General features: G+C 43.5%; 1 protein-coding gene across 4 annotated transcripts in view; it reads right to left on the bottom strand.

The window, feature by feature from the left end:
* C3H10orf71 (chromosome 3 C10orf71 homolog) overlaps positions 1-25,427 on the bottom strand; it is a 49,281-nt gene that overhangs the window by 9,592 nt on the left and 14,262 nt on the right. For 2 of the 4 annotated variants that reach the window (XM_066622646.1, XM_066622649.1), the window contains exons 2-3: positions 14,691-14,839; positions 5,298-11,391 (exon numbers count right to left, since the gene is read on the bottom strand). In XM_066622646.1, coding sequence (XP_066478743.1) covers positions 6,813-11,213 — 4,401 coding nt within the window. In that variant the 5' untranslated portion in view covers positions 11,214-11,391; positions 14,691-14,839 and the 3' untranslated portion in view covers positions 5,298-6,812. Of the gene's footprint in view, positions 1-940; positions 1,022-5,297; positions 11,392-14,690; positions 14,840-19,414; positions 19,595-25,427 lie in introns of those variants that run through there. The other 2 variants (XM_066622647.1, XM_066622650.1) reach the window with 2 other exon arrangements.

The raw sequence follows: 25,427 nt of genomic DNA, 5'->3' as shown, positions 1-25,427 counted from the left end.
TTTCATATAGTGGGTTGAATAGCATTTGTGGCATCATCTGAGGGCCATAAGTGATGTCATTAAGCAGGAAGTGACATCATTAAGCAGATGATGGCCAGAAATAAGTACTTTGTTCTCACTCAGAAACTCATTAGCTGCAAATGTCAGAAGAGAAAATGTGCTTATCTTGCTCATAATTTAAATATATGAGAGAGCCCAATTATCACTCTGGGACAGCCCACTTGTAACGGGGGGGGAATGCTTCCGGGGGCTGCATCAAGTCCACGGGTCTTAAATTTGACACCCGTGTCCTAGGGCATCACAATGCACAGTTTGGGAACTGCTGAACTAGTCCAGCACTTGAACCTCTACACCACACTAATGAAAGATGACCAGAAGCACTCATGCAAAGGGACGATATGCCCATGGCTGAGGTTACGAAGGAACCTGCCATCTGTCATTGCCAGATATAATGTTCCTAATATGGAAGATCTCACTGGCAAGAAGCATAAACACAGAAGAGATGACTGCAGGCACTTGCTTGCAATCAAGCCTAGAGTGGGTAGCTCTGAGAATCAAGACTTTCAGAATACAAGGAGCTAATGGATTGTTTATGATCCCAACAGGTACAAACAGGAATGGACCATTTTAATAATCTGTGCTGCTCATGTTGGATGTTTCTAACTTTCTTTTCTAATTAAGTTGGATTTGCATTGTCATCTGAACTGGTTCCCCTTCCAGTCCTTCTGTCTAAGAATTACCCTTTATTAAATTTCAGCATCCCACTTCCCCCTAGAGACTAACAGTCTCTTGTTAAATCTGCAGCTGTAGCACATGGATTAATTCTCCCATTGGCTCTGTGCAGGCTGTGCTCTTTATAGAGACTGCTTTTCAGATCTCAGCTGTATAAAGTTGGTTGCGTTAAACAGCAGGATTCCCAGTCACCCATAACAAGCATTACCTGCCTTCCAGGAGACATCCATCCATCCATCCATTATGGTCACATGCTGCTCAGTCTGTCTTCTTTGCAGTAAGGACTCATCTACAGCGCAAGTTTAATTTGAGGCTTGTGGTGAGTTGAATTTGATTGATTTAGCTGATCAGACTCATGTCTTGCCGTCTTTACACTCTAGCCATCTTGTCATTGGAACAGATACCTCCGTTAAGTTGTGGCATGTGGTGTGATTTCACTGTCATTGCATCAAAAAGGGGCAAATGTTCCCATTAAAATGTAACATCATTTCAAAACTACAGGGCTGGAGAAAAACCCTGTGATGGCCTTCACCAAGGCTGTCAAGCTTCTTTCATTTGCCCCCCCTGCTGCTTTTTGCTGATTCTGCTGGACACAAAAGATGACTGCACTCTCAAGTGACCTTGTCTCCCTTCAGATGCACCAGACTTTGCAGTTTGCTCTTTAAAACATTCACCAATCAGTCTGAACTTCCAAAATTGCACATTTCCCTCTTGTTTTTTTTTTTTTAAATTAAAAGCACAATGTACAAGGTTAGAGAAAAAGCAGTTATCTTTCCTTCCAGCTCCCCTCTCAAATAGTTTTTTTGTTGTGAACTTGCAGGGAGAGATTTGTGGTTTTTTTTTTCCTATTGCAGAGCCACTTGGACATTGGAGGTGATAGGAACACTGCAGCAGCTTTCTCCACTGCCACCGGTATGGTTTGTGTTCACACATGCAGGCCCCCCAAAGCTACCTCTAAAACCTCCCCTTTGTGGCCTGCAAAGCCAAGCAAGCTGCAAAAGTGGGCATTTTGGTCCAGTCCTAAATTTGACCTATTTCTTGCTGGCTGGGGCACAAGTGTCATTGCCCCAGCCTTTAAAAAAAAGGAAAGAAAGATGATCCACAGAATTATCGACCAATACATTTGATTAATGTAGTTGCAAAATTACATGCTTGATCATTGCGAAGTAAATTTTCAGCCTGGCAATTCTACAGCTGTTCAGTGCTTGATATCACCACATGCACAAGTCTTCTTTAGAAACAGGATTCATAACTACGGGCCCAATCCTAAACAGTGTGTGCCGACTTACTGCCAGCATTCACCGTTGCAGACGTGCCATAAATCATGTTTGCGAGCCCTCAGTGCTGGTGGAACACCGGTGTTCTGCCGCTCTGCGGTCACCTGAACCTCTGGGTGGTGGAGAGGTAGGTGGGGGCATGAGGGGAGGGGGGGAGGAGGTGTTTCAGGGCGGGGGGAAGCAGAGGAGGGTATGAAGAGGGTGGGGAGGAAAAATGCTGGGGGAGGGAGTGGGGTAGAAGGGTGGCGGGATCTGTGTGGTCAGGCTGCGTGGCCGAACATGGAAGCTCTTGATTCTATGGCAAGGGCTTCCACAGAATCAAATAACCCTATTGTGGGGCTATTTCCCTTCCCTGGGGGAAGGAGACAAAAGCCCCCTTCTTCTGGGGAGCTACCAGCAGCTGCTCTGTTGCGCACAGGATGCTGTTTGGGCACCGCGGCAATTCCGACACAATGGGCAGTTTAGGATTGAGCTGTATGGCATCTAGGCAAAGTGTTCACTAATAATCTGTCTTGAAAATCTCATTTGTTCATTCTTAAAATGAAAGTGGTGGAAATGTAACAATCCATTCTGGAAAAGCAAAGGCAATACTTTGGACCAGTCATGAATGTATTCTGCAGTTGCTTTATAGAGCTAAATTATGGAGTTTGACTGACGTACTACAAATGCAGCTATTTCAGAATGAGGACCATTTTATCTCTTCTGTATCTTTACTCAGATGTGAGACTGGCATATACCTGGACACTTATTAGCTTTCACTCAACACTTCAGAAGAAAGGATGAGCCATCTCTGCTCCATCTATGTTTAACAGCCCAATCTCTCCACCAAGAAAAATTGTTGTCCAAATGTGGAGGAAAAACAAAATCGGAGAATTTTCCTATTAGTTGGTATTTGGAATTTAACTCACCCTAATTTTACAACATCTGAGAGAGGACTGTTGCTTGCTTAGTTCTGGCTGAAAAATAAGAGGAAGGGATCAGATCAAGTGCGAGAATATCTCCCAAATTTAAGATGCTCTCCCCTTAGCAAAAGGAATAAAGGTTATGTTGTTCTGACATGTTTTGAATTTGTCACAAGAACATAAGAAGAACCCCACTGGATCAGGCCAAAGGCCCATCTAGTCCAGATGCCATCCCCAGCATAATTTTGTATGTCTCAGTCATGTCCCCCCTCAGGCACCTCTTTTCTAGACTATCAGTGTGAGTTTTATCCTGCTGCCTTTCCTGTTGTGTTTTATTGTGGTTATGTATTTCAGTATTTTTAGTGCTGCCTTTATTGTTTTACTGATATAAATATATTTTATTATTGTATTATATTGGGTTTTTATATACTGTTTGTTTTTAATTGTTGTAAGCAGCCTAGAGTATCATTTGAATGCTGGAAAGGTGGGATATACACTTCTAAAATAAATGTCATTAAGCTGAGTGATATGGCTGCGTTACATAGTTCTAAAATGACTTCTCGTTCTTGATAAGTTTCAAGAAAACTTTCTCTTCAGTGACTTTTTAATTATTTTGAGTCTATTCTTTAAGAAATAGCTTTCAGACCTACAGATTCCAGATATCGGACTCAGGATTTTTACGGGAGTAATTTCGCAGGATCTTGTAGAAAGATACATTTTGTATATGTGAGCTGAAGGTAATGGTAGAATTTTCTCCATCTTCCACAAAAAATTTACAGTCTTCCATATAAAATTTACCTGAGCAAGAAAATAGCTTTTCCATGCAAGTTAGCTTATTAACATCTATTTTAGGTATCTGTGACTCAATCATAATAGCAAATGCAGCCTCATATGCTAAAGCTGCATAAAATTTCATGTTGTAGACTCCTTCAAAACAATGTCTTATAACTGCCTTGGCCACAAACAAGATTAATGCTGCAATCCTGTACTCAGTTTCCAGAAGTAAGCTCCACTGATTACAATGGGACTTAAATTTGCATAGGCTTGCACTGTTAGGTGTTTTTATATGTATCCATCTGCTTCATGTATTGGGATATTTTGACATCTGTTTTTTAACAGATTCTGGTAGCAACCTTTGCAAATAATTTATAAACAACTGTGTAATGAAACTAAAACTCTTGAATCTGATACATTCTAAATTTCTTTTTCTTCCTAATATTAACATCAAGAATAAACACAGATGCAACATTATGTGAGTAGTGGGATGACTCTGGAAATACTCGCCATGTTCTGTTTAAACAAACCTTTTTCTCTCTACAGTTGGGCTCAAGAAATACTGATTCTTCAAGTTAGTACAGAATCCACATGTGTACAGCACTGATTGGCTGGCTCCTGTACTGTTATAAATTTACTTACTCCTATTCTGGAGCAGGTTTGCAACTGTTTTTAAAATACGTTATGTTTTGTTTGATCTAATCCAGGGGTCTCCAAACCCCGGCCCAGGGGCCAGATGCGCTCCGCAGAGAGCCTCTATCTGATTCACAGCCAGCCTCTGATCCCGAGAGCCTCTGACTCAGTTGACCAAACACAACCAGAGTTGTGCTTTTGGGGTGGGGGAATGGGGGTCCATTTAAGTGTGTGCTTTATTTCTTGGGCTGTGTTCATGCTTGGAGAAATCATGGACATTTGAGCCCATTCATTTATTCATTCATCTAAGTTCCATCTCTAATGCATTTATTTAAATTTTATATTTAATTTTTTTTTCTGGCCCTCGCCACTGTGCCAGGTATTTGATGCGGCCCTTTGGCCGAAAAGTTTAGAGACCCCTGATCTAATCTCTACAAGCATTCAGGCTGCCTGCACATCGTTCTGCACTTGCATGCTTATAGCCCTGCAAAAGAAGAACCACTGTCACAGTGGGGTAAGCCTCAAAACAACATTAATGAGCATGGAGTGGGGAATTCGCAGATTCTTGGATAACTGAATGCACTGATACATATCCCCCCATGGATATGGGGGGCTCCTGTAATTGAAAACAGTTGAAAGAGCAAAGCAATAAAAGTCAAGTGAATGACAATCAAGGTTTTGCTGTATTATAAACTGGACACTAATCAGAAGTCCTCATGCTTTGAGCCTCTATCCAAGGGGTGAGCTACTACAGTATTTACTTATTTTAGTTCAAACTCGGTTGCCAAGATTTTGTAGAATTTTGATTAAATGTGTGACAACTTTGTGGTGGGAAAAAAATAACAAAGCTGGTGAGCACTAGAATTGTGAGGCAGAGGAGTCATTGAGGAAGGCACAGAAACTCCAGACCTCCCTAACAATGCTTTTTTTTTATTTACCAATGACTGCTTTGATGCTTTCAAAGCTATCTCCACTACCATGAGGCATAGAAACTTGCTTTATTTAAAAATGAAAACTGGGCAAAGGCTATTACAAAGCTTTTACAGTGATCTCTTTCATGAGAGTGATTCTTCTGAGTAAGATACACAGTCAGGATGAGCAAATACCTTTCTACTACAGGCGACAGAATTTTTTGTAATCTCTACCAGGCAGTATGAAATTCCTCATATATGGGATTGCAGAAGGCAAAGAGGCACCAGAGTTATCATGACTATACCTGTATATTTCCAAAGACCATTTCTAAAAGTTATCGGTCTCCCAAAGAGATGCACTTATTGAGATTAGATATATACCCTGCCAGTCCATTTGGGCACTCATTATGGCCAGGACTGCGCCCACTGGAAATCCCTCTATTGTGTTTCATTTGTAGGCATGCACATTAATTTTGAAAGGCTTGCATACATTCCCTGGAATCTAGCCATCCATTTTGCCATGCTCACTGAACTTCTTCCCTTTCAGTTAGGTGACCATTCATGATAGAAAACACATGCTTTTTAAAAAAAAAAAAAAAAAAAGAGTTGAGTGGATCTCAGTTATTTTAGGTCCAGGGTTTCTGGCCTTCTAGTGCAATCTCTTGCCATTTCCTTTAGGTAATAGTCTGATAGTTGGTAGCTTGTGCATGTGGGCACAGAACTGTACTAGATCAAAAGAATGGGGCAAAAGCTGATTTCCGTCTTCCTGGAGTGGCACCATAAGAAAAGCAGTGAAAAAAAGAACAATGAAAAGTGTACATGCTGCAGTGAAAATACAGGAACCACTCCATTTCCACATCTGAAATTTTAAACCAGGGTGTACTTCTTCACACGAGCCTGGCATGAGGTATGAACAGTATGTGTGACAATCCACCCCAACGGAACTCTCCAGCAGCAATTTAGAGTACCTTGTGCAAATATTCCGGGATTCTTGCAGACACAGGGCAAAATGTTTCTGTGTTGTGCCTCCAGTGTCCCGCATATGGTTATTGATGAATAAGATTTTTGAGATTGATTCTCAATCATTCCCATAGTGGCTGCTGGGGCTCGTCCCGGGGCAAGGGAACAAATGTTCCCTGACCCTGAGGAGACCTCCAGCAGCCCAAAATGTTCTCCCCCAATGCAGCCGGGATTTAGGTAGGATTGGGCTATAAGTGAATCTCAATCACCTGTTTGATTCTTATCACCACATGCAGTATCTTTCATCTATAAAGTTGAAATCCCTGCTTTCTCTCTTTCCCTCCCCAAAAGGGAACCTGCTCTTCACTATTTCTTTTCAGGCATTCAAGAAATGGGGGAGAGAAGCAGCAGATGTCATTGGAAGCTTCATATTGTCCATCATTTCATTTCATGATTGGAAGGTTGTCCCTTTTGCAAATTTCCTCTGTAATGTCAATTTTCTGTCTAACATGACTCACACTCAGATCCAGCCTTCTAAGTATGTCCTGGTGTTTAAGAGGGTGTGTGTGCTTGTAAAGTGCATATGTTTATGCTTCTAAAACAAAGGCCAAGGTCTTTTGTTCTCACGATACACCTTCACAAGCAAAATCTTCAAGTGCACCCATTGAAATGATGTCAGCACTGGGAGAAAGGTTCATATCCTTTTCAAAGTTATACTGTGTCCCACCAGCTTCTCGGCTGCGAACACCAGGCATTGCAGAATCAATGTAGGGCTGGCTATCTAGAGGTTCTGGATACCGGCCATCTTGTTGCCAGTCTGAAGATGATTCCACAAGTGATCCTTGCATAAGTGAAACAGATTCGGAAAACTGAGAAGGAGACCCTAAGACTGGAACAGATGAAACTCTGAAGGGGACATCTGTGGGGTACAAGGCGCAAGGGGGAGGAAGAATCTCTGAGGAGGGCATTTGAGACAAGTTCCTTTTTGAAGGAGGCACTGAGACTTGAATATATCTGCCACTTTCTGGATCATAAAAGGTCTTTAACTGAACGGGCAACTCGACAATAAAATATTCCCCTGAATCTGGATCCTGAAGGAGTTTACGTTGTGTTGCAGGTAAAGAGTGTGTGGGACTTTCTGGTGGGCTTGGTTGTAGCCTCACCAGGTTTGATTCCAAAGGTGTCGAGGGTGAATTAAGGCATGCTGGGGAGAGTGGAGATGGGCCCAGAGGCAAGGGTACCATATCTCCACAGCATGATTCATTCTGATCTTTTTTCTCTTGTGCTTCTGTCTTCCTCCTCCTGCTCGCCAGTTTCTTTGCTCGCCGTAATGCTTTCTCTGTCTTGGGTGGTACAGCAGGTGGCTTGGCTGCTGTCTTTGCCATTTGCCCCATCAACTGCAGTCTCTCGTTTGTTACCGGAAAACTGTCGGCATCTCCAGAGAGGGTTTCTAATGTTTCCATGACCGAAGATGTATCTCCACTCTTTGCTGCTCTGTGGTGTGGAGAGGAATCTATTATTTTTTCACCCTGTGTAGTGGCACAGGTTGTTGTTGTACCCGATAACGGACTCGTAAAGGCTGATTGCACCATGCTGACTGACCTTGGACTTGGTATAATGGAACTTGTCAGATTTCCCGATGCAGAGGAAAGGTCTCCAAAAGCATCACTGGAAGCAGGAGAACGTGTCTGGTTCTCCAGCACCATGGGAGATCTTGTCTGAATGATTTTCTTCGCACAAGAACCACCTCTGCCTTTAGCTAAGAGATTATTCTTAAAGTAGTTTATTTTTTCTTTTAGAGGAGACCTTTGCTTATTTTGTGCCATCTCCCCTTTGAAGGCAAGACTCAATTGACAGGCAGAACTAGGCCTCACTTTTCCAGCTCTGGATCTTTCCTTGTCTCTAACCAATCGTTTCTCATCTCTGTGTAATACTGCAGGAATATTAGCTGTTTCATCATCCCCCACCAGTCCATGTGTATGAAACCTCTCTAGTTCCTCTCGAAAGAGACATTCTGGGCTTTTGTCGGATACCATGTCAGCTGGGATGGGCCCTGACTCATCAGCATCTCTTTCTGTGGCAGCATCCCTTGCATTCTGGTAGTGCCTGTTTCTTGTCAAAGACCAGTCCATCTCTTGAATATCTGGGGTGTCTCGAAGTGGCCCATAACCCTGCTTTTCGCTTTCCATGCAACTGCTAGAAATGGCAGCTTCACAGGACATAGACCTGAGTAGAGGTAGCTTGACTGCCTTTATCACAGGGGCTGACCTGAATGTGTTGTCTTTAATCTTAAACATATTGGGCTTGAATGAACTTGATGAAGTTGGTGTCAGGGGCTCTTCCAACTTGCCTTCCGATGCAGAATCCATGCTTCTTGATTTGCCTTCTCTCTTCTTCAAGGCTCTTTCTTGTAAGGCATTCTCCTTTTCACTATGCTCTTCCTTCTCTTCACATTTTCCATCCATGCTTGAGCCATAGTTGCTTTGACCATAATCATGCAGTATCTCCTGCCTGCTTGCCTGTTCTCTTTCTTTGCAACTTGGGTTTTCCTCCTCACTCTTCTCGTCCTTGCTTCTCTGGCTCTCTTGAAGACATGCTTTCTGAAAGAGCTGCATTAGAAAAAATTGATCCTCCTGAAATGGCTGGTCTACGACAGAAATAAAAGATTGCTCAGAAGAGCTGGGGCTTGTTTTGCCTTTATGTTCCTTCTCAGTTGCTGGACAGGCCTCATTTTCATTATTAATCATGTTTTCTTCAACTGTGAAAAATAGGTTTGGGGATCTTTGGGGTTCCATATCAACATTCTGACTTGTAGCAACAGGTTTGTTTTTAGGATCTTGCAAATGGAACGTGTCTGCATACACATCCTGCTCAATGGTTGCATCTACAGGGAAAGATTGGTATGAAAGAGCGTGTTGACTTGTGCTATGTTCACTTGGATGCAGGTCAGTCACAGAGACCATCTCACAGTCCTCAAAGTCCATGGAATTTTCTTGCCATAAACGATGCCTACTTTGGTAACTCAAAGTGTCTTCTTTTGACAGGGGTGAACTCAAAATCCGATAATCGTCAGTCAGATGCCCATTTAAATTGGGGGCACTCTCCTTTTCTGGAGTGCTGTCCATTTGTTCAGCAGGCTTATAAGCTATTTCATCATTTTCTATCATTTTTTGACCACTTTCTTCTAGCAAATTGACTGCTCCAAAACCTGCTTTTATGTTGTCTTGTTCTTTGATCTTCTTTTTGTCTTCAAGGGTTCTTAGGAGAGGAGATGGGCTATAAGTGCTTTTGACCCGTTTGCGGATATCTTTCAAGTTGAATAATAAACTTGGTGCTTTAGACTTATAATTGTTCTGAGAACAATAAAGCAATCTGTCCTCAGAGTCTTTCGCTCCTCCTCCTGATTCGGGAAGAGCTGCAAGCAATCGTTGACTTTCTGGTGGCTCATTCTCTTGCTTGGGTACTATGACGGGAGTTAGAAGTTTTGTGATGTTGAAAGAAGAGGCCTCAGATGAGGGGATATGTGCATTGGATTCAACTGTTTCAGCCAAAGGAGTGGCACCAGGTAAGGTTCTATGCGAGGAATCTGTTATTTTTAGTACTTCTGTTGGAATGTTCTGTGTCATCTCCATTCCCCCATAGTTAGCCTTTTGTCTCCTCCAAGGCGGGCAAACATTTTCCCGCTCTGGCTTAAATTCTGAATTCTTAGACTTCTCTGGAAGCAGAGGAACTTGTGTCTCATTACTATGGGATACAACTTCTGGTGGAACAGAAACCTGAGGCAAAGATGGAGGTGTGATGGGAGACTTGGAGACTAGCGCTGGTGGTGAAGCAACAACCTGGGGTACTAGTGTTGATGGAAAGGGGACTTTGGATGTGAGGGGTGGTGGCAAAGGAATCCTGGATGAAGATGCTGACAGGCCAGAAACAGGGGATAATGATGTCTCTTCGACAGTGTCTTTGGTTGTATACAGTGGAGGAAAAGGTCTCTGGGACAGAGATACTGGAGAGAGAGAGGTTTGGGATAGAGTTTTTTCTAATGAGACATCCTGTTCTAAAATTATAGGTCCCTTAATGGGGGATAGTTTGTGTTCAGGCATACAGGACTCTTTAACGTAAAGTGTTTCTTTAAAGGATGTCAGGTTGTCTTCTTTGGGTATAATTTCAGAAGATCCCCCAATTTCAATCTGTTTTTTATGATGTGCATTCCATGATTCAAAAGCACTGTTCTCACTGTGGAGAAAGTTGCCTCTTCTAGCTGGCTCCTTGGCTTTCTCTGTCCGGGTTTTCACCATCTTTTTCAAGACATTGGACTTGGGTATATTTAAAGAGTCCACCTGAGAAGGATAAGAGCTAGGCAGTCCTGGACAGACAAGATCCATTTGGCTGTGTCTCTTATGCATTTCATGCTTGCTACTGGCATTTGTGACATCTTGGCCTCCATCAGAGAACTCAGAGAGCTCCTTTTGGATATTAAGAATCATTTTGCTACCCCAAGAAGCTGGGTTGCCTCCACCAATTAACGGACATTTCGGCAAACTGTTTTTAAGTGGCTGCTTGGCTATTGCTGGTGACTCTGGGCTCTCAGCCTTATCAAAGGTCTTTATCAAAGAGGAGACTTTTGAGGTATGCTTATAATTGCGCAGACCAGGCACTGGCAAGCCCAGCTTCCTCCTTGTGTTTGGGGTAATGTTTACAACAGCTTTCTTTTCTTCTTGAGTGTTCTTTGGTAACTGCTGGAATGTTGAATGCTCCATGCTTTTTGACAATAGCTTGTTAGAGAGGGTGCTTTTCTTGATGGCACGGTTCCGTGGGACTTGGAAGAATTTGGTAGAGAGCTGATGGGTGACGTTGGGTGAAATAATCGGATCAGAGTCTGTATAAGATGCTTCAAGCTCCGCCACACACAGACTTTTGAAGGCTCGGTCCGTGAGGCTGCAGACCTCTCTATCTGTGTCATCCAGGAGGCTCCCAAGGCTGGAGGAGTCACTTTGTCCATCTGTGTGTTTCTTATTCCCCTGCATTGTCCATGTGAGTCATGAACAAAGAGATCAAAACAAGGATTTCATATATAAAATAGATAGGTGATTCTTCTGGCTACCATTTCTAAGCCACATTCAATGTCTTTTTGTGAATGTCTCTTCTAGGAAGTGTAGCTTTATATTCCTTTATCATACAGAAGCACGAAATGGGACTTTTGCTCTGCAAATGGAACACACATAAAGTAAATTGTTTGTATGGTAATAGAACACAGATGTACGTGGTTTTTTTTTCTGTTCTAACCTCTCCTCTGTACACATCCTTCCATCAGCAAAATGCCTATCATTATATTTAATAATGAAACTGACTGCTGGCAGATCTTCATACTGTTGAGCATTTGAATTCCCATTGTCTGTAACGTGCTGTTACATAACTCCTAAGGTGTGTTCATGCAAGCAATTTATCACTCTTGTTGACACAGTAGGATTTGTGCTTATATAGTGATCAATCAAAGAAAGAGAATTCTCATATTGCACATCCCAATTTTCTCAAGATAAGGGGTGGGGGTCTACTGAGGGTTCCTGAACCTAACGTGCACCCTCACCCAATTCTGGAAAAAAGACTGCAGGAGAAAGATACCTGTATTTCCTATATGTCTACTTGAGCGTCTCTACTCTGGGGTATATGAAACAGTGCATTACTGGTATATGTGGAGTACAGTGGGCCCTCCTTATATGTGGGCTTGGCAACTGCACATTTCAGTATCCATGGATGCTGAGCCCACAGCTGGAGGGGCTCAGAACATCTCTGGATGTGACCGGAAATTGCCGGCACAAACCAGAAGTGCCTTTCAGTCATGTCCAGAGGTGTTCTGAGGCCCTCCAGCTGCAATTTTCTCATCTGTGGAATTTGGTATCTGCAGTGGTTCCTGGAATAGACCCCCATGGATATCGAGGGCCCACTGTATTTACTGTCTTTGTCTGTCCTGAATCTCCAACCAGTCAATTGCACTGAAAGACACCTCCCCCCGTTTTGTTAGAGAGAAGAAAAAATTACCTCTATTCACTTTCGCCACATAATTTTATAAAACTCTTATATCTTCCCCAGCATTTTTTTTCCTAAACTAACTCCCCCTCTCATGTTCTTCAGTTGTCATGAGGGCATGCTTTTAAAAAACATAATGCCTGCAAAATGTGTCCATCTTCAAAGAGCAAGGAAAGAAAACTTTGTTTCTTCCGAAATATTGTATTTATATATGAATGCAGTTTTAAACTATTAATTAATCAGTCTACTAAAACGAATGCAATTATTAATCTGGGTAATCCTCTGCTAACAGAGCAAAGAGGCACTTTTTTCAAATGGTGTTCCTCTTATGTTTAGCAGGAGAAGAGGAACGGTCCCTTTTCCCGCCAGCACAGTGACTTTGCTAGTGGCTGTTTGCTGGTGCTCTTTATCTTTTTAGATTGTGAACCCTTTGGGGACAGGGAACCATTAAATTATTTGATTTTCTCTGTAAACCGCTTTTTGTTGTTGTTGTTGAAAAGCAATATAAATACTGTTAATACTAATCAACTAAGAATGTGTTAATTGGATAATTATTAGGATTTTTCATTATTTTTCTGTACCGTGAGTAGTACGCTGAGTTCTTCCTTTGGAAGAAAAGAGGGATGAGCATTGAAAAAGCCATAGCAGAAATATTGCTTCCTTCACCACAGTGAAAGATCATCATTGCTATCATCAGGAATGATCTTTGCAAATCTGCTCTGCCTGGAAGGTTTTCACATGAGCCCTGTGCATTGCTCTTGTGGAATGAAACTGAAAATCGGTCTGCCAATACCAGCAACAGCCAGCAGAAGGCAGGAAAGCCCAGAGGACATAAAACAAGCTCTCTGTAAAGGAAACCTTGATCAGATGGGGATGCTGTCCTGCGGTTACAACATCACTGTTCTGCATCGTATTGCACTATGGTGCCCAGGGTTCCTCAGGCCTCTGACCCACCACAAACCAACCTTAATGTATTCCCAGAGACTCCCCAGCTCCTCTGCTCCTTCCAGTGACACATCTGCTAATGTGAGAGGCTGTGTAGAACAGGAGAAGTCACTGAGCTATTAATTCCTTGCCTGAATCTCACTTTTGCCAAACACTCAGTAGGTGACCTTAGACCAGGGGTGCCCAAACCCTGGCCTGGGGGCCACTTGTGGCCCTGGGGGTCTCCCAATCTGGCCCTCGGGGAGCCCCCAGTCTTCAATGAGCCTCTGGCCCTCCAAAGAATAACTGGAGCCCATACTGGCCGGACACAACTGCTCTCAGCATGAAGGCGACTGTTTGATCTCTCGTGTGAGCTGTGAGACGAGGGCTCCCTACACCAATTGCTGTTTCATGTCAGTGATGCAGCAACAGCAGTTATGGAAAGTCCAGCCTTGCTTTGTGCAAGGCCTTTTATAGCCCTTGAGCTATTGCAAGACCTTCATTCATTGACATAAGTTCCATCTCTAATATATTCATTTATGCAAATTTATTCAAATTTGAAATGTAAATTAATTTTTCCCCCCGGCCCCCAACACAGTGTCAGAGAGATGATGTGGCCCTCCTGCCAAAAAGTTTGGACACCCCTGCCTTAGACTAACCATTCCCTCAGCCTCAACTCCCCAGTTGCAACAGGGGAGCTGCAATACTAATCTACCTTATAGAGTCATTTTAAGGATTACAGGAGGAGAGTATACATGAAGGGCTCTGAATTCTCAAAGGGCTATATCAATGCTGTGGGCCTAATCCTAACTGGGCCTTGTGCTGCCATAACTTGTGTTCTGACAGCACAAGGCCCTTAATGGCAGTGCAAAAGCTGGGCCACCATCATATGGCTGCTGCCACAAAGGGGCAGTGGTGTGGCACATGCTGCAGCTACTCCCGTAAGCTTCACTGCTTCCCGTAAGTTGGTGGTGGGGGCATGTAGTGGGCAGGGAGGGGGAGGGCAGGGGATGTTTTGGAATGGGGAGGACTGGATGGTTTGGTGGATGGAAGGGAGTGGATTCCAGAGGCAGCAACTTGCAACAGGATCCTTTCCCTCTTTTTGAACCCACCCAGCCCCTTTTGACTCCTCTGACTTACTATACAGCTGGTGTAAGTCCAAGGAGACCCATAGGCAACCAGGAGGCCTATGGAAAGGCAAAGGAAAAATATTTTGCTTCACCTCTCCTAGGCCTCCTGATTGCTTCCCCACCATTGGATGCAGCACACACCCCATTGGCACGGTTGCATGGTCGCCAATGGTGCGGGCTAGGACTGGGCTCTGTGTTTTACTACATAATGTAGGTAGGCTATATTGGTTCATCACATTGGAAGAGCAAAGGCTTGACAGTGGAGCCATTCAGCGTATTTTATTGCTGTTTAAAGGATACTTATTTTAATGTAAGCTGATTTGGAAAACGGGTTCAAACAGCAAGGTAGGAATAATCTAAACAGCAATAAATAAAAGAAAGAGTAGTGATGCAGGTTTATATGGATAGCTGGGTTCTTCTTACCTGCTATGTTAGCAGATGCTGCGGAGGCTCCCATTTGGGGCTTCTCATACTTGGCCTCATTGTGGCCCATCCTTAGTGACAAACCGAAAATGTTTCTGTGAAATGACTCCAATAGGCATCTTTCCGTGTGTTCTTTAGATCTGTTTGCTCTGCAAATCAATTTAAAAAAAAAAAGTGATGCATTTGTGAGAGCACAAGCACTTTGTGTTTGCGCAACTGTTTTGAGAACACAAACACAAGGTTTGTTTATGCAACTGTTTCCTCGTCCCATCACATTGCTTTAATGATAGGGAGCCGGCCAACTTTGGACATCACAATCCAGTGTTTAGCAATCAGCACCCTTTACAGGGTGCAAATATAATGGGATTTTTTTCTTTTTAATACATTCCCAGAAGATACTGCATGACTATTAGTGACACGAGCCAGTCTCATAGTGCCAGGCTAAGATAAGGGGCATCACATACTATACTTGTCCTTTGATGAATAAACATGCGCATTAACCTTTCATCCATAGGGTGAACAACATATACTAGGGAGTTGGTATTTGCAGTATGGATTCTGTATTTGCTGTCCCTGGTATAGAACTTGCTGGGCACTGCCATCGTTGTGGAATTCTCCAACTGGAAGTTTCCTTGAAACACCACCTGAGCACCATCAGTAATAGGCAGTACTATTATCCTTCATTAAGCAAGTTTAACAAGCTGTTTTAAAAAACAAGTTCAGGGAGGTACAAACTAAGGCTTCTGTGGCCAGAATCATCATTAAAATAAAAATTCATTTTTGGGCTGTCAGGCCACACGCACAAAAAAACTAAAATGTTTCCCAGCGTTTCACCCCCAACTATGCAGGGCCTTCTCACTGGAATAAAACCAACTATGCTGCCACCTAAAAGCTCAAAAGATCTCTCTCCACTGCCTGAAAGAACTGAGGAAGTATCCTAGCTTATAAGCCCTAAGCATAGGTAAATGCTCCAGCAGAATTATCCCATCTGAATGTAAGGACAAAAATCAAGATTATATAGTCAGGTTTCCTTAATTAACTAGCAGCTCCCAGCCCCAATTAACTCATCAATACATTTATTAACAGACTGTTCCTTTCCAACCTTCTTAAAGACACCCATTCCTTCAACCTGTTCCTTGTTAAATCTTAAGATCTTGATTTTGCTGAGCACCGGCAGCCAGGCATGACTAAAGCCAAGCATTTCCTCTTTTCTCTTCATGTTGTTACGATGTTTATATATTTCGATGGCCTCTCTACAGATCCGTGCTTGGTGTTGCTGTTCCCTCACCAAGACTTGCATCTGGTCAAAGCTGATCCAATGTCCCATATGCCAAGATTGCTCAGCTACTGCTAACTTCTCAATCTGTCCCATTCTACAAAATCTTAGATGTTCCTTGATTCTAGTGTTGATCAACCTCTTCACGATGCCGATATAAACCTTGACACCAATTGTCTACAGCAGGGGTGGGCAAACTTTCAACATTAGGGATCCTGGACCTTTAACAATTGTATAGAAGAGGGAATTTCAGCAGGTGCAGCTTGTCATTTCACAGATGACAAGCTGTACCTGCCGAAATTCTCTCTCCTACACAATTGTTAGTCCAAGATCCCTAAAGTTGAAAGTTTGCCCACCACTGGTCTATATAGGATCCTGTGTGAGTGTGAACCTGATATTGTGGTTCTCTCAGGACCCACTTGCTCCATACCACACATAGTCAGAAAATTGGCAAATTGTGCTTTGTGCTGGCAGAGAAGTGACTCCAAATACCAGTTCACCTGGAGCCCTCTAAGCAGGAAAAAAAAATGCTCCCAGCCTAATATTAAATGGTTGCTTATGAGTGGTATAAATAAACACCTTTTAAAACCTCACACTGTTGGACTGTGATAGAGTCCCATGACCGTCATCAAGCCTTTTGTGCAATCGACTCTGAAACTTCAGAGAATGCAAAGCACAGTTCTGCATAAGAACATGAGAAGAGCCCTGCTAGAGCAGACCAAAAGTTCACCTAATCCAGCATCCCGTGTTCAACTGTGACCAGCCAAATGTTTCCAGGAAACCTACAAGCAAGCATAAAGGCGAGAGCCCTCCATCAGAAACTGGTTTTCAGAGATGTTGTGCCTCTGAATGTGGAGGTTGACAGACTTATAGCCCAATCCTATTCTTCCCGCCCCCCACCGATGCAGTGGTACCAAAGTGGCGACTGCTGCATCCTATGGGAGGGGCAGTTCTGTTACGTGAAAATTCCCTTTTTCCCTTCCAAGTTGTGTTTTTATATCTAGTTATGTATTTTGGACACTACAGACCAAGCAAGCAGGCCACTCCTCCCCCAGCACATGTTTCTAAGGGCCATGGCCAAGCTACAAGCACATGAATTACACAACCCCCAATTCCTTGCAGGTCAATGTATAACCTAATCACTGTGTCTCCTGATTATGCAAAACAAGCATGCACCTATGGAGGAGGAAGTCTATTGTTCTTTTGTTGTAGCTTTAACACTCTTAAGCACCTTATGCAAATTGCCTCCCTCCCCCAGAGCCAAGCTTTGCTGATAACAGAGTTCTGGACCCTTCCACCTTTTCTTTACATACTCCAAGTGTTACTGAGCATGCCCACAGCTCTGGGATACTTCCGGTCAGTTTGAATTGACTTCCAGGTCAAAGACAACTCTTAAGGGAGAACTCAGAGCACATGCGCTCTCTCTCTCTGACTGCCCACCGGCCGGAGTGGCCAGACTCTTCCTCCAACTCTCCCCCCCCCACAGGTAAATATATCATTGGGTCTAAACTTCCCCCCCCTTCTTCCCTACCTATTCCTCCCTGCTCCCCCATCTTTAGTCAGCAACTGGGTTTAGCAGATTAAGGAACCCCTATAATACCTCCCTACTTCCTGTCCATTTCTGATTCTTTTTCGGATGCACCCCAAAATACATAGCACACACATCCACCACTAGTTAGGTACACCAGACCAGTACTAGAAATCTATACTTATCGATTCTCTATGTGTATTATGTTTTACCTTTGTCTATTTTTGCAATAAAAATATAATCCTTTGATTGAAAGTTACCTTTCTCCCAGTCTCATTAAGCTAAACAAGAGATTTCTTTGCTCTACGCTGTCTTGTATCCAGCCTATGGTCCCAAAAGTTTCCAGAAGGCTAATATAAATAATTCCCCTAAACAAAACAGCCTTTTTGGTAACAGTTCCCTGGGTAAGAGAACAATAATTCCCTTATCTGGGGGTAAAACCTCTGTTGCGTGAGGGGTCTACTTGGACCTGTGCTAGTTAAATAGCTGGTGCAGGTCTGTATGGACCACCATGGATCAGGTTCAGGAAGAGGGATAGGATTCAGCTGCCGCACCCGTTGCTAAACCTGCCCCCTTCCTGGACCCAATCCACCCACCCCTGCCCCCTCTCCACCCCATTTTGCTCCCAACCCCATTCCAAACCAGAAGCCATCATCTGTTCATTTTGTGGCAGCAAATTCCATAAATGAACTATGCGTGATGAGAGGAAGTATTGAATCTCTCCTGAATCACTTGCTACTCTTTCTCACTGGGTTCTATTGTTAGGAGAGAGGGAGAAAGTATTCTCTCTGACGCTTTTCGCCATATTAGTCATGATTTGATAAACCTCTCCCATGTCCTTCCAAAGGCATCTTTAAAAAAACATTACAAAGCCCTAAACCACTTTAGTCTTTCCATTAAAATGAAGAGATGGACTTTCTATTAAAATAAGAAAGTACTCCAGTGCCAATCACTTGGGAAGGATTTTGTTCTACCATACAAAGACACCAATGTTTGTCCTGCCCAGCTTCCCCATCTTTGCATAACAATACACATATTTGTCATCATGTTGAACTCTTATTTCTTGTTTGGCCTCCTTCCCTGCTTCAGGCCCTCTGTCTGCCTAAGCACAACTTTCTTGTGTAGGTATTTAAAAGATCATGTGCTTTACAGTGCAATCCTATGCACGCCTATTCAGAAGTTAACCCCACCGAGTCCAATGGAACTTGGACTGAGATGTGTATATTGGAATGCAACCTTGTTTAAAGACACACACACAAAAAAAACCTGGGAAAAGGAGGGAGATGGGGTCACTTCCTAGCACCAAAATCCTCCTGTCAATCAACACAAGGTGTAGCCAAGTTTCCCTTGAGCTTGACCCTAGAGAAAAGATTGCACATCAGCTTCCAGAATACAGTGACTCTTGGTTTGAAATATACTTGTACTTGCCCTTTGCATACCCTTTCTTGCAAATAACCCCAGTTCAATGATAAGCTTTATGAGATGGGGAGATCAGAGCCATATGCACTATTCCAAAAGCAAGACAATGCCTCTCTGTTTATGCCCCTGCTGAATGCTGCTGAGTTGATGCTTTCACTGTATGATCCATTGTGACTCCAAAATCTCTGTCCTGGATATTTATTTTCAAAATGGGTAGGCCACCTTTCAGTCATAGCTGGCATTCAAGGCCAACATCAGTATAATAAAACACATCAGTATAAAAACCATGTAAACAGCAATCAGGAAGCCATTATACATACATAAATAGCAATAAAAGCAGCAGAGAGAAAACCAAGACAATTAAAAACAAAACAGCAAGCACAACAAATCAATTTACCCACCAAGAAAGACTTTCCCTGCACCTAAAGAATAATTATGAAGTGACCAGCAAATCTCCCCTCAGAGGGAATTCCACACCTAGGGCTCAACCACAGAAAATACCTTGGTTTCTTTTCACGGCAGCCACCAGCATAGCCCCTGGAGCTAAGGACGCTTAGAGACAAAATCTGGTTGAATGACAATCTCAGATGCTGGGCAGGTTCCTTTGGGAGCAGGCAGTCCTGCAGGTACTCTTATTCTCGAGTATTTAGGGCTTTAAAGGTCAAAACCAACACTTTGAATTGCTCCCAAAGCCAATTAAGCTCCTTGGAAAATAGGTGCAATATATTCGTATCAACCAGCCCCTATCAACAGCCTACCGGCTGTGTTTGGCACTCACTGAAGTTTCCAAGGAGTTATCAGAAGCAGCCCCATGGATAATACATTATCAAGCATGAATGTTGCTAAAGCACAGATCTGTGACCAGGTCATTCTGTCCCAGGAGTGGGTGCATCTGGTATGCCAACCAAATTTAGAAAAAGATGGTCTCAGCTACAGATGCCACTTAGGCAGCAATCCTAAGCACGCTCTCCTGAGAGTAAACCCCACTGAACAAAATAGGACTTACTTCTGATTAGACCTGGTTAGGATTGTGCTCTTAGACATCCAGCAGCAATGGTGACTCACAAACTCATTCTTTAAGTTGGGAGTACCACCAGATCCAGAACAAGTTGGTTGTGACTTCCCTGGTCATTTTCACCCACTAACAGTACTACTGCCTTATCTAGATTCAGTTACAGTTTGTTAGCCAACATCCATCTCTGACATCAAGCACCTGTTTAGCAGTGACGTGTGATGAAGTCAGTGGCTGGGGAGGCACTGGATAGTATCCATTTGAAACGACTGTGTTATTTACTGTTGGTTAGTTTGAAGTAGATCCTTAAGCTCTGACATTGGTCTTCTATTTTTTAATCACTCCTTGTTTTGATTGAAAGTCCAATTTTGAGAAATTTTAAAGGTTAGATAAGTTTTCCATTTCTCAGGCCATATTGTTTAGAGATATTCTGGATAAACAAAAATCCTGAAAGTTGTTAGCTGCATTGAATTTTTTTTTCTTTGCAGCCACTGTAAATTTTTCTGCTAGAGCTAACCAACATGAGGGAGATTGAGCATCTCCAATTACATGGACTCAACATGCCCCCTTTGGGCGCAATCCTAACCCCTTATGTCAGTGCTTTCCAGCACTGGCACAGCAGTGCCAATGGGACGTGTGCTTTATCCTGCAGTTGGGTGTCACTCACAGAGGCCTCCCCAAAGTAAGGGAATGTTTGTTCCTTTATCTCAGATCTGCATTGCCCTTATGTCAGCACTAACATAAGGGGTTAGGTTTGTGCTCTCAGTGTGGTTCATAGCTGCCTCCCTTGGTGCTTTTTCACTGCAGATTTATGATGAGACGAGCAAGCCTAAATATCTTTATTCTGTTGGCAACCTTCAGTCTCGAAAGACTATGGTATCGCGCTCTGAATGGTGGTTCTGGAACAGCGTCTAGTGTGGCTGAAAAGGCCAATTCAGGAGTGACAATCCCTTCCACACTGGGAGCAAGTGCAGTCTGTCCCTGGTCTGTCTCCCTGGCTATGGGCCTTCCTTCTTTGCCTCTTTGCCTCAGACTGTTGGCCAAGTGTCTCTTCAAACTGGGAAAGGCCATGCTGCACAGCCTGCCACCAAGCGGGCCGCTCAGAGGCCAGGGTTTCCCACCTGTTGAGGTCCACTCCTAAGGCCTTCAGATCCCTCTTGCAGATGTCCTTGTATCGCAGCTGTGGTCTACCTGTAGGGCGCTTTCCTTGCACGAGTTCTCCATAGAGGAGATCCTTTGGGATCTGGCCATCATCCATTCTCACGACATGACCAAGCCAACGCAGGTGTCTCTTATATGCATACAAAAAGTAAATTACCTAGACTATGGAAGGTGAAGCCATGTAATGAAGGGGTCTACAAACATTACACTGGCGACATACAGAGAGTTAGTAACAGGCCCACACTTATTGCCCTTGGTCCATCCAGTTTGTCAGGGGTTGCGCAATCAGAGGGGAGGCTGAGCTTGTCGCTGCCGCACCTCTCCTCTCTCCTTGTATTTGCAGCTGAGCTCTACAAATTTGGCAATTTTGACTATTAAAAAATGATTGGAATGATACAGAAATGAATTTATAACACAGATCAGTGGGAAATTCAATTTTTATTGTATTTTATTATTTTTTTAAACTTTTTGTAACAGCTATCTTCATTGAAGTATGACAGGTGAGGCTCTGCCTCCCCTGACTGCATGTCCCTGCTGTTTAGCATAACCACCACTTCACCTGGATTAGATGAAAAGAACAGAGTCAGATATCACCCACATACCAGTAACACCTCATGCCCAATTTCTGGACAATCTTTTCCAGTAGTTACATGTAGATACTAAATTGCATTGGGGACAAAACAGAGTCCTGTGGAAACCCAAAACTTAAATACCACAGTGTATAGCAACAGGCCCATAGCCTCACTTCTGAAAACAACCTGTTAGGCAGGAACAACATTGCTGGAGTGTTAGGACCATCCTTTCTATCAACCATCTCTTCTATCTACCATCTCTTCTATTGTTTCTTACCTCTTGGATTCAGAATGTCACTTCAGGTTGGAAAGATGCACCTTTACCTGTAAGGTAACTGTTGTAGACAAGGGATGCCTTGCCTATGAAAACAGTGGCAATCCTGTCTCCTCTGGGTTCTTGAAAGCTTTCTGGAGCAATAAGAGAATCTGCAAAACTAGTTTTACAGAGAATCTGCAAACATGGAGTAAATGTCATCTCCAGGCTGGGAGCAGGCAGCCTTAAGGAATCATGCATGAAGGGGCTTTACAAATGATCCTTTGGTTTGGTTTTTGAAAGTGCTTTAGAAAAATAAACTATTATCAGACACTACTATTGGTTCTCAGGGCACCTAAGCATCTCCCAAACATCCTTATAATCTAAAAAAGACACAAGGGAGATACCAGCAACAGACGCTGAGAGGGGAAACTACTGGGCTGAATAGGGGTAGTTGCTCTCACCCTGCCAAACAGCAGCACTTTAAAGGGGCCCCATTGCCAAGTCAGCAGAATTATGCCATTCACTTGCTGCATTCATGCAGAAATGGCATGACATACACTCCACAACATTGCCACACATCTTTTGCAGAGAGCACTTTATATTTAAAGCATGATTTAACATGTTGCTCAAGTCTTTAAGTCACGGATTAAAACATATTATCGGATCTAGTCCCAATGTTTCACTTTCAACTCTGGAAACTTATATTTCTTCTCTAGAGTTCTCTCGGGTACAAGGGAATGCAATCAAAGTTTTCATGGCAAATTCCCTTTGCATGTGCAAAATTCCCCCACAATGGCCAATTGCTTAAAATGTTGGAAGTTTTACAAAGAGTGCTTCGGGGTGACGGCTTTGGGAGGGGAAGCTGGAGCTGCTGGGGTACTTCTTCCAAATCCCAGCCACAATCTGTAGGCATTTTGAGCCTAATCCGTCGTTTAACTGGTGCAAATCATAAACCTACATGCAAATGTTTTAAATATGGCTTGCCCAACCCCAGCGTGTTGTATTGTAGTGTTAGATGATATGGCAATCCTGTTCTGACTTGTGCTGTCTGTTGAATCTTGGTTACTAAATGCAGGCTCTGTATGAGTGCTGGTCACTTAACGTATTTATTTACAAGGTTATATGCAGTTCTGTAGCAGATCTCTAATTTGGGCCTTTGCAAGGTTATATGCAGTATCAAAATTTACTGGCACTCTTGAATACTGTGGTCAGTATTCAGGCTGGAGGCAGATGTGAGTTTTGGGGGCTTTTTCAGAATGTTGCACGCCTATCTCACTGTGTTGTTCCTTCTCTTTCTGGATCACACTGACGGTAAAGGGAGGGAACGGTTTCTAAGTACAGATAATAGAAACTTCCTTTTGTTTATTACAGCGATGATAGTTTCTGCTTGCAACTCCTCACCCTCCCCATTTTCCCAGTTGTCAAGTCTATGGGTCACTTGCAACAGCTTGCTGTTCCACCTCGACATGTTTGCAATCATGGTTTGAACAAAACTAAGCTTGCAGTCCTAAACTCTTATCTGGTTGTATGGTTGGTTGGTTGGTTGGCAACCTTCAGTCTCGAAAGACTCTGGTATAAGCCTGCAGCACCCAGTATTCCCAGGCGGTCTCCCATCCAAGTACTAACCAGGCCTGACCCTGCTTAGCTATGCCCCATTGGACAAAGTGAGACTTGAACCAAACTACACATTATATTGAGCCCATCGTACACAGACAGGTTGAACATTGCAAGTGAACCAAAAGCATCTCTTTTCTAATAAACAGCAGCTGCAGAGAAGAGAGTTATCCAGCATGGGATCATGGTGTTTAGGGAAGGGGGGGGCTAACGTTTTCCTCCTGCACCATTTTCCCACTGGAAATTGTGCCCCCCCCCCAAATGAGGCAGTTTGTCCCCAAGGCAGCTATTTGCAGCAAATAGCAACATTGGGGACAAATAGCCACCTCAAGGCAGTGACATAGCCTGTCACTTGTGCCACCCAGGGCCACCCCTTCAAGTGCCTCCCCCTGACCTGGAAGTAATTGCGGTGATGTGATACTGTCACCACAATTCTGGGTGCGCACCACAGAAGAGAAGCGGAAGAATCAGATGACCACTCAGAGTGGCACTCAGCCAATCTGAGAGTGGCTGCAGGAGGGGGCAGGTTCTCCTGCTGGAGATTGCCCTGGGAGTGGTGTTGCCATCCTCAATGGAGTGCCACCCAGGAGCACAGTACCCCTTGCCCCCCGCTACGCCACTGCCTCAAGGAGACTTTCTCAGGAGGAAAATTGCACAGGGGGAGCATTAGTCTTCCCTCGTGCCAAAGTCTTGAGCATGATCAGACTCCACCTGATCAAAAAAAGGGACACACACCATCCACTTCCATTGTGAAACCCACCTGGTAATGATGAAGTTAGTATAGCATGTAGTTTGACCCTCACTTTGGAATAAATATGCAGAAGATTACATGGAATAAATATGCATACATGGCATGTGCTTTGAAATGGAATAAATACACAAATAGTACAATTCTATGTGCTATGTCAGGGCTTTTCAAACTGGGGTGTCATGACACCCCAACCTGAGGACCCTGGCCTCTGCCCATTTAAGAGGCGGGGGCAGGTGGGAGGCAGCAACACGATCCCCAGGATTGCATCACTAAGGGGGCTGCAGGGACTGGGATGGATTTACCAGTCCCTGCAGCAGCTTCCCAGGGGTGCCAGTCTTCTAAAAGTGAAAGTGCAGTGATCACGCTCCACTTCTGGTTTTGTGGAGCCGGAGCACGATCGCTGTGCTTTCACTTTTAACAGGCTGGGGAGCCCTGTACATGGTTGCGCAGGGCTCCCTGCACCCCCAGACAGATGCAATGCATTCTTCCAGATCAGTGTTTCAAACTGTGGGCCAGGACCCACTAGGTGGGTCACGAGCCAACATCAGGTGAGTCCCCATTTATTTCAATATTTTATTTTTAATATTTTAGACTTGTTGCTACCATGGTATGTGACTGCATTTGGGGAAATGTTAGAGACCTGTACTTTTAACAAGCTACTATGTATATGCTTTTGACAATGATAGTGAATGGGCTAACTCCTGGGTACACATGGGTAGGATTGCAGCCTAGGATTTTTAAAAATTTTCCTGCTTGATGATGTCACAGGTAGGTCCTGACAGATTCTCATTCTAAAAAGCGGGTCCCGATGCTAAAAATGTGAGAACCACTGTAGTAAAGAAAGTTTAAATCTGAAAAGAAAATACATATATTTCCATTTTCCCACAAGTTTCCATTATTTTTCCTAAGGAAAAGAAATTGTTTCCTCTCCCCCCCCCCCCCATGAGGAGTTCAAATATCCTGGAACATTTGGGACTATATTGATAGCAGCAATATATTCCAACACAGGTGTAACTTTTCTTTTGCTCTGTCACACACACATATCAACATACGTCACATAGCAGGCATGGCATTTCTCTTGGAAGCAGCTGTCTTTGGAACATTAGATGAATGTTCCCTGTCTAAGGATTCTACAAGGAATTCTAGGA

Source organism: Tiliqua scincoides, chromosome 3 (assembly GCF_035046505.1).
Source record: "Tiliqua scincoides isolate rTilSci1 chromosome 3, rTilSci1.hap2, whole genome shotgun sequence".
NCBI lineage: Eukaryota > Metazoa > Chordata > Lepidosauria > Squamata > Scincidae > Tiliqua > Tiliqua scincoides.
Note: the sequence above shows the minus strand (reverse complement) of the source record. Positions and strands in the feature narration are given on the sequence as shown.